At 47.9% G+C, this 9,672-nt stretch overlaps 1 protein-coding gene across 2 annotated transcripts; it reads left to right on the top strand.

Annotated features, from left to right (window-relative positions):
* Positions 1-1,284: 1,284 nt before the first annotated feature.
* PMEPA1 (prostate transmembrane protein, androgen induced 1) lies at positions 1,285-9,143 on the top strand. Of its 2 annotated transcripts, none has more exons than XM_009326777.1 (3): positions 1,285-1,433; positions 8,159-8,212; positions 8,316-9,143. In XM_009326777.1, the coding sequence occupies exons 1-3, from the start codon at positions 1,320-1,322 to the stop codon at positions 8,859-8,861; spliced, it is 714 nt and encodes a 237-aa protein (XP_009325052.1). In that variant the 5' UTR covers positions 1,285-1,319; the 3' UTR covers positions 8,862-9,143. The 2 variants fall into 2 exon arrangements, with proteins under 2 accessions (XP_009325052.1, XP_009325053.1); XM_009326778.1 differs by having other exon boundaries at positions 8,313-9,143.
* Positions 9,144-9,672: the final 529 nt, after the last annotated feature.

Here is a 9,672-nt window from a genome sequence, read left to right as displayed (position 1 = left end):
AGGTAGGGCACAGCTTTCCAAAACTGGATTTTATAGTTGTGCCTACTGAGAAGCAAAGAAAGTTTCAATCCCCAGAACTATTGAATTTTGCTAGTCTGGCCCTTCCTTTACGATGAGCACTGGAGTTGCTGCTGCCTGGTCCTGGGCATGGTGAGCCCTGGGTGCTGCTGGCACGAGGGAACTTGGGGGGAGCGACCGAGTGGTTCGGGGATAGCCTCTGCTCTCTGGATGCCAAATGCATGGAAATAATGACCCCAGCGCTACGTTTGCCTCCAGTACTCAATTTTCCTTAGCCTCAGAGAGATGCGAGGAATTATTTCCTTAGGAAATTTTAGGAGCGGCTTCTTACTGCCTCCTGCCAAGTGTCTCTGGAGTTAACCAGATAGTCTGTTGTTTGCTTGTTTGTTTGGAGGATTTTTGGCAGTTTTCCTTTATGCCAGTTCAAGCCACTCAAGCTGCCTGTTGTTTGCTTGTTTGTTTGGAGGATTTTTGGCAGTTTTCCTTTATGCCAGTTCAAGCCACTCAAGCTGCCACTGTGAGCTGGCCGAGCCCTGAGCCGAGGGATGTCTGGAGCTCTGGGACGTGGCCCCCATGGGCAGCTGCATTGCGTTCATCTGGCGTATCACTGAAAAGCAGGAGGTATCCCCGCCTGCACCCTGTGGCAGATGAGCTGGCGTCGGGGAGAGGGGGGTTGCCAACACCGGTGCCTGTTGTGCTGTGCCGCGGGCTCCCCGTGCCACTGTCCGACCCATGTGACAGAGGGGACGTGTGCCTGCTGCGAGGGTGTGCCGAGGAGGACTTCAGGAGGTCCCCCTTGGAGGAAGGGGTGGTCATGATGGGAAGAGAATTGCAGAAATTTAGCTTGCATTTAGCTAAATTGTTTCATTACGGTGAACTATGCTGGTTCGTGGCTCCATGCCCTGAGTGAGTCATGCAAGGCACCGAGATGCTGCTGGTTTTGTACCCAGGGGTGGGGGCATCCAGCACACTGCAGCTGGGAGGGCTTTGGGAAGCCCTGTCTGCATTGTAGCTTGGAAACATTCTGCTTTGTAGATCGTCTTTAAAGATCCCTCCTAGAGACTCTTCTGTGGCACTGAAAGTGAATTAATGAGTTTTTTATTGAGCTGGGCTGAAAGCATGTAGGGCACACGTAGGCATATGAGAGCTTTATGGGGGAAGGATGGAGCGGTGTCACTGGCATCTCGGCAACTTTAGTTCTTGTGCTCAATTACATGCTGCTTTTTCTGGTGGCTTAAAGTCTGTCTGTCTCTCTTGCAGCGGAGTTGGAGTTTGTACAGATAATCATAATCGTGGTGGTGATGATGGTGATGGTGGTGGTGATCACATGTCTGCTGAACAACTACAAACTCTCTGCGCGATCCTTCATCAGCCGGCACAGCCAGGGGAGGCGGAGAGACGAGAACCTCTCATCAGTAAGTCACACCCTGCTCTTCCAACCCACGTCGTCCTGCGCCATTTCCCAAATGATGTGACATTGGGGAAACATTAGAGCCAAAGACATTCGTTTGGGTCGTGTTTGCCCACGTGCCGCTTGGCACTGCGTGAAGAGACACCCTCCAGGTTGGGTCTTGGCATCATCTTCTGTCTCTCAGTTACTGATGGGTTGGGAGGGGTGGTGGTGTCCTTTTAGGGATGCCTCTGGCTCTTTAGGGTGCTGTATGTTGTAATATATGGACAGCCATAGCCTCTGCCTTTGCCTTGAGCTTTGCAATTCAGATGTTACATCAGTAAAGTAACTGCACGAGGCTGTTCTTGGTGTGTCCTGTTCCTGAAACCACCACGTACCCTCAGCTGGTTGGGGTACATATGCCTTGCCTTTAACAGCCCCAAACTATTGAGTCCTTTGGCGGCTCCAGCTGGAGAGTCTCAAATGACTGTATGAAAACTTACTGCCTGCCTTGAAGAGAACAGGACATCCCAAAAGACTTTCTCCAGTTTTCAGCAGTGGTGCTGCTGTTACTGTGGTGGAGGGGTCAGAAAACACTTGTCAGCCTGACAAGCAGAAATCTTCCAAGGGGATGCTCGAGAGGTTCCTTGTGTAACCCAGGCTCCCTGCTTCATAAAAGCCTGAGGAGAAACGTGTTCATTGTACCTCCGATGGTGACTTGAGGGGGAGCCTCTCCAGCCTCGAGGCAGATGTTGGTTTATGCAGTTTCCTCAAATGCAGCAGCTCAAAGAGACTTACAAGAACCTATAGGGAAAAGAGATCACATTTTCTCGGAAGGTGAGCATGTACTATTCACCACTGCCTACATGGCTCTGTCTTCAGTGCAGAGATATCTTGTACTAATACTTTTTTTTTTTTAGTGTGCGCCCTGAAGGATTTTAAAGCTCTTTAAATGATAGGGCTTCCTCAAGGTCACTGCTTCGCGCCCTCTTCTCTGCAGGCTTCCAGGGCAGGCTGAGCACACCGGTGCTGCCTTGTGGTGGTCTGTGTGGGGCCGTGCTCTCTTGTATCAAATCCATGCTCACTGTAGGAAAAAGATCAAATACTGGAATTGCTTTCTTTTTTCTTTTCTTCTTCTTTTTTTTTTTTGAGAGAGAGAGAGAGAGATCTAATGTCTTTTATTAAGTCGTCAGTACAGTGCTGTTGAAGGCTGTCCAGCCAGCAGGCGCCCAGGGCGCAGGCTGTCCCTCCGCTCCGTAGCTGCTCTTTTTGTCACACATTACATACAGCAGACGAAGGTCCCTTACTGGACGCTCTGTGCCAAAGTGAGGACGACACCCCTTGGGAAGGAGAGCTGTGCAAACCCCAAGCTCAATTAAACCACCCTTCGTTTTGTGGGCTGTGGAGTGCGTCTCCGGAGGGCACGGCAGTGAGCTCAGCTTGTGGTTGTTTGTCGATGCTGTGCAACAAGATCAAAGTGCCGGGAGTGCGTGATCCCACGTTAAACCAGCCGGTGCGAGGGTGGTGAGCGCTCAAGCACCTGCCTGCTTTGGGGATCAGAGCTAAACTCCCCACACGTATCCCGGCTCCTCCCGGAGTTACAGAAATCTTATGTCTCTTCTGACTGCCCTGTGCACCTGCTTCCAACAGTAGCAGAATGTGGGCATCCGAGCACATGAATTATTAAAAATAGCAGAAAGATTGTTTTCCCATTTTCAGATTTTTTTACTGTTTTATCATGTCCAGAATGTTTTACTTGAACGATACCAAAATGTTTCATTTTACATTTTTCAAAGCAAATATCAGATCAAGCCTTTTTTATTTTAATACAGTAATTTCTGTTCTCTTAAGTGGCCTGGTTTTTGTTTTCTTTAAAAAGAGGAAAGAAGGCTAACATGGAAAGAGAAGAGAAAATCACATGGAGATTGAACCAAAATTTCAGATTGAAACAAAAATTGTTGACTGTTTAAAAAATAATGCCTTTCCCCCTTTTTTCTTTTTTTTCTTTTTTAAATTCTTTTTCTTTTTTAAATTTCACCAGGCCAAAATTTCCAGCCATTTTTTGGCCCAGTCCCCGCACCAAAACAGCTCTGTTATTTATTCAGCCTTCAGACACATCAGCGATTAAATGGCTTTTCAGCAAAGGTTTACCTCCGTGCCTCTGCTAGACCTCAGTGAGGATGCGGAGTCTTCAAAACCTTTCTCAGAGCTAAGGAGAGAAATGCAAATGTACCATTTGGGGTTTTTTTTCCCCCTCTTTATAATTCTTCCCCTTCTCCCTGCCGCTGTCTGTGCTGTGAGTGCAGTGTTGATGGAGTGGCAGCCAAGCTTCCCTGTGATCCGAGCACCCTCCTGGCAGGACAGAGAAGCCCCTCATGTGCTAAGCGGGAAGCTCGTTACAGTGGGATCAATCATAATAAAGACCTTAAAGGTAGCTCCGTTCGGATTCCGCACAGCATGTCTTTTCATAGAAAACAGCTCCAGTCTAAACGAGCGCTGAAGGCTGGCAGGCAGAGGATACGCTGAACTGGATACCGGTTTATGTAACCCATTAAACTTGTGCTCAACTGGTGTCGGGCTTTTTAAATCCCAAACTTCATTTTGCTGTCGTGACTGCAAACGGGCACCAGAACTGCACACACGCTTTTCATCTTTTGAAATATTAAAGTAGTTCATCCCGTGGTCAGGATGCTGCTAGGTCTGCCGGAGTTGTCCTGTTTTTGCTGTTGTACCTCAAAAATTACAACTGAAGGAGAAATTAATTTCCCTAAAGGGTTTTTTAATGCGGTTCTTGCTAGCAAGGAATTCTTGTATTATGTCATGTGTTTCTCCATCACTGTTCTCGCTGAACTTAAACTCTGTCTCCTTATAACAAGTACCTTTATTTTTCCAGAACTAAGAATATTTAAGAAATGCTACTGAAAACTTTTTTGCAATAAGAATGGCACTGTCCATGCCCCTTTGGAACAGTGATATCCTGCTCCCCCAAGAAAAAGTGGTATAAATGTAACCTCCAAGCATACCTTTGTCCCCTAAAATGGAAAATATAAGTCCTCCTGAAGGCTCAGAGACTTAATCTATGCCATGCAGCTTTACAGAGAAAATTCTCTGATGTTACTAAAACAAGCGGTTCTATAAAAGTTGAAGATTGATCTCTAAAAAGGAATTTAAAAGTAATTTTAGGTTCTGCAGTGAGTCCTGGAATACTTGCGGAGGCTTTTACAGCCATATTGCTCATCAGACAGCAGAATCTCAGCTTTAGTTTCAGAAAACCATAGCTTTCTAGACTCAGCCATTGTTGAGATGAATTCAAGTCCAAAATATTCTGAAAATCAGAGGTGAGCGAGGAGAGCCCTGAGGATGAGGATTTACAGCGGTGATGCTCCCTCACGGGGCAGCCTAGTTTTGCTTGGCTCAGTGGGGCTGTGTAGCAATCCCACGGCCAAAGTGCGAAGGCTAAACGTATGTATGTTTTCTGTCTCTGAGGCTTTGCCCTCCTCTGACTACTGATTTCCAGCAATTTTAATCCCTCTATTGAGTTTTTAGGAGTGATGAGCCGTTACCCCCATGGGCTTCACAGTAGTGTGTGAGACAGAGGGTCGGTGGCGGTGAGTGTGCTTGTGGTCAGTCAGCTGTGGGCATGTAAGCGTGTCCGGGTCAAGCCCTGGAGTCCCGGGAGAAGTGGTTAATAACAGCTGCAGAGATCCAGCTCCTACAGAAAATGGGTCTCCTGTCTGCTCCTTATCTCTCTGCAGTTCCCATTTTAATGGTGTTTCTACTGCTTTGCTACTCTTGCATCCGTGTGTTGCCCAGAGCATCGTTCCTGGACCTCATCTGTACAAATAGATGTGTTAATGTGTGAGCCAGAGTTTCTTCTAAACGCCTGGGTGGGATATTGGGTGGAGGCTTTGGGTGAGCGAGTACTTGGGGTAGGGTACGTTTTGGGTGGAGCAGCTCACGTAAGGGTGTGTACGTGCCCTCCCCGTCGCCTGCTGCAGCGGGAAGCCCCAGCTGAGCGCGGCGATGCTCTGCACGCTGGGAAGTGCCGGGCTACAGCCGCCCTCGCGGGAGCCGGCTGACATCACTCCCGGGAAAGGGGGAAGCAGATGGGATATTGCCATGGCACTGCCCACTGCCAAGTTAAATATAAAACATCTAGCAGAAGGCAGCGGGGTACTCACTGCTCAGGAAGTCTGCCACGGGGGCACGGCAAAGTAAACACAATTTTCGGAGTGCTTCCCGCTCCTGCCCCCTGCTTTGGCGTCCTTCAGGATGAGGTGAAGGGCTGGCAGTGCATGTGGCAGAAACGGGGTACTCACTGCTCAGGAAGTCTGCCACGGGGGCACGGCAAAGTAAACACAATTTTCGGAGTGCTTCCCGCTCCTGCCCCCTGCTTTGGCGTCCTTCGGGATGAGGTGACTGGCTGGCAGCGCATGTGGCAGCACTGGAAACCCCCCCCGTGCCCTTTGGTGTCAGCACCGTGGCTGAGCGGGGGGTTGGAGGCGAGGATTTGATCTGTGGCAGATGCAGTTCCTCTTGGGTCTTTTGGCTGCTGGGGGAATTTGACTGTAGACTATCCCTGCAGGCAAGAAATACATGTAAAATGGACTAGACTAAACAGTTGATGCCTGTGTAAACAGTTGCATATTGAAGTCTCAAGGTCTGTATAAAACATGGCGTTGCATTGCTCGGGAAGGGCAATGAGGCACACAGCTCAACCAGCGCGCTCATTAGCTGTAGCCGGGGAGGGTGCCGGTATTGCGGCACTTAACCTCTGCTCCAAGGAGATGCTCCCTAAAAAACACAGAGAAGTGAGAAGAATCTGGGCTGTCTCATTTCCATACAAATCACTGTTTTCCTTGCACTGGCAACAGGACCGCCCTGAGGTTTATGTGCAGAGCTGAGCTTCAAAAACAGGAACCTGATGGGATTCTCTCCATATCTGATACCACATGTGATGCCACAAGAGAAAATATATTCCAAAGTTGTGGAAAATAAGAAGGGAGGCAGGGGGAAGGAGGAGCGGGGGGATATAATGGGTGGCTTCTTTGGAGATTTTTAATGCGGTGCTGGTGCTGCGTTTCGGGCAGTCGGATGCATGTTGCGGGATGCCCGGGTGCCGAGGTTCCTGCCGCAGGGCTTGGGGCTGGCTCTGCCCATAGGGGCACCCCTGCGTCTGTCTGCTCTCGGAGGCGCTTCTGGGAGGAGTGGAGATGCTGCTCAGCTGCTTACTGCGATAGCTGCAAAGGTATGCAGCAACATTTGCCCTTGCATGCTGCAGCCTGGTATGAGGCCAGATGTGCTTCACAGCTGGGCAAGGTCCAAGGAGCATCAGACAGGCAAAATCCCTTCTGACTTTATCAGCAAAGGTGTCTGCGGTGCCGTTGCAGCTTTTTACAGGCTTTCACCAGGGCACCAGTCTGCCCGGACCGCCGCCACGGTTATTCCAGAAACAGGTATTTTCATAGTAGGAAAGTTTGTGGTTTGCTCATCTGCAGAGCCCTGCTGCATAGTTTGGGCACAAGAATGGCCTTTGGATGGGACACCTTAAAGGGAAAAAGAAACACCCTTGGCATTTTTTTCCACTGGCGGTAAATAGTTCTGCCTGTGCCTGACTTGCTAGTGCCAGAACTGGAGATTCACCTGCAAGGAGCTGAGAAGTGCCAGCTATTCCAGGTTATAATTATGAGCCTCTGGCTTGGTTTCCTCCAGCCCTGCCTGCCAGAGTTGCTATATGTGAATATTAGCAATATTTAAATATTTTAGTTCTTAAGGCAAAAGGGTCTAGGGTGAACTGTGTATGCTCAGAGTATCACCAGCAAATGGGAATAACCTTTGTCTGTTTGTTTTGATCATGAATTGTAAACTGATCTCACGGTTTGGGGGAAACTGGCTTGTGGCTTTATCATGCCTGGGGTCGTTGGCACCTGCGTTCGCATTGCAGGATCAGGGTGATGCTTGCAGTGTAAGGAAGCCTCTAGACCACAGTTCCTCAGTCTGCTTAAGCCAAGGACCACTTATCCTTTTGGGGAAAAAATACTCTAGAACCATCCTGTTGCTACAGATTTCTTTTTTTTTTTTTAAGCCAAATCAAAATTAGGCTTAACATTTGGTTATTCACTTATTATCTTTATTTTCCCATGATTTCCTTGATTGTGTGCATCAGAATGTGGGTGTGAGGTTTTTCTTTTTCTTTTTCTTTTTTTTTTTTTAAATCTTGTCATTATTTCATGGAGCATTTTCTGATGTCTTGTGAATCACCCGCGGCTCATGGATCACAAATTGAAAAATACTCCTCTGGCATGTTTGAACCAGGGACAGAAACATGCTGGGTGGGTGTGGGTGGGAAGGGGGAAGTCTGTAAATGGGAGAGCGTTGTTTGCTGGTGTCATTCTCATCATTCATTCTGCAAGTGATCTATTAAATGTAAATGGAGGTGAAAATGGAGGGAAATTTTAATCAGAAGTGTTGTTTTCAGTGGTAATATGCTAATAGCCTTAGCATTACCCATATGATACCCAGCATATATGATAGTAGCTGATACCTCTACTAGGGCTGGTTGCCTGCTTAGAAGAGGGTGCGTGCTGTGTGTTGCTGCAGCCGGGGCAGGAACGCGTTGGCAGCAGCAGCAGCAGCATCTTACCTGGGCTCTGCTGCAGGGTGAAACCTGGCACGAGCCGTTTGCAGAAGGAGCTTAACCACTGCTGGCAGTCAGACTCACTCTGCACTCTCTTGTCCTTTCCAATGCAGGAGGGAAGCCTGTGGCCTTCGGAAAGCACCGTGTCGGGGAATGGAATAACAGAGGTGAGGGCGATGCGGGTGCGGGTGCCGCTGCCTTTCCCGCTCTCCCGGGATGCAGCGTCTCACGCTTTTCGCCCTCTTTCTCTCTTTTTCTCCCTTTCAGCAGCAAATCTACACCCCGAGACCCAGCGACCGCCTGGCAGTGCCATCCTTTCTGCAGAGGGACCGCTTTAACAGATTCCAGCCAACCTACCCCTACATGCAGCACGAGATCGACCTGCCGCCCACCATCTCGCTGTCAGACGGCGAGGAGCCCCCCCCGTACCAGGGACCCTGCACGCTGCAGCTGCGAGACCCCGAGCAGCAAATGGAGCTCAACAGAGAGTCGGTCCGGGCCCCCCCCAACAGAACCATCTTCGACAGTGACTTGATAGATAACTCCGTGTACGGGGGGCCGTGCCCCCCCAGCAGTAACTCTGGCATCAGCGCGACCTGCTATGGGAGCAATGGTAGGATGGAGGGACCGCCGCCGACGTACAGCGAGGTGATAGGGCACTACCCCGGGTCGACGTTTTACCAGCACCAGCAGAACAACAATGGGATGCCCTCCATCTTGGAGGGCAGCAGACTCCATCATTCACAAATCAATGGCCTTGAGAGCACAACCGCGTGGAACAAAGAGAAAGAGAAACAAAAAGGGCACCCCTTTTAAAAAAAAAAAAAAAAGGGAGAAAAAAGGAAAAAAAAAAAGAAAAAAGCAAGAAAGTAAATGAAACACTCTGCACTTCTCGTTAAAAGAAAAAGGAGAGAGAGAGAGAGAGAGTTGGGGAAGATGAGCAAAGAAAAAAAAAAAGCCCTTCCCCATCTCTCCGTGTATAAATATTTACTTGTTATGTCTGGTCTGAATGCACAAGCCTACCAAGCTTGCAAAAACATTTCTTTATTGAGCTGTGTCTAGACGTTTAAAAAGGAAAAAAAAAAAAAATCAACTGTAGTCCTTTTTTTTTTGTTTCTAGTTGAGCTGTGTGTGAATGCTTTTTTTTTTGTTTGATTATTTCACTTATCTTTAAAGACAAAATATTTGCACAAAAAACGTTTTGTTTAAAGATCTGCAATATAAATATATAAATATATATTAAAAATAAGAGAAAGTGTATGTGTAAGGAGCAGGAGTATTTTTGTATTAGAAGAGGCCTATTCAAAAAAAAAAAAGTTGTTTTCTGAACTAGAAGAAAAAGGCAATTTTTTGAGTGCCAACTCAAAAAGCGTGTATTACATTGTAAAAAAACAAAAAACAAAAAAAAATCAAAAGCAGGGGTTTAGAGTTATTTATATAAATGTTGAAATTTTGCACTATTTTTTAATATAAATATGTCAGTGCTTGTGTTGGTCAAAGCCTCTATCATGTCTACCATGAACCTGTTAAGGGATATATGTCGAAGTGAAGAACAAAGTAGCTGGAAGGGGGTGGAAAAATGCTGAAGTGGTGATGCCGGCCCTGGGAGGAGCGGTGAGCGAGACTG

This window comes from Pygoscelis adeliae, unplaced genomic scaffold, assembly GCF_000699105.1.
Source record: "Pygoscelis adeliae isolate BGI_AS28 unplaced genomic scaffold, ASM69910v1 Scaffold286, whole genome shotgun sequence".
Classification (NCBI taxonomy): Eukaryota; Metazoa; Chordata; class Aves; order Sphenisciformes; family Spheniscidae; genus Pygoscelis; species Pygoscelis adeliae.
Note: the sequence above shows the minus strand (reverse complement) of the source record. Positions and strands in the feature narration are given on the sequence as shown.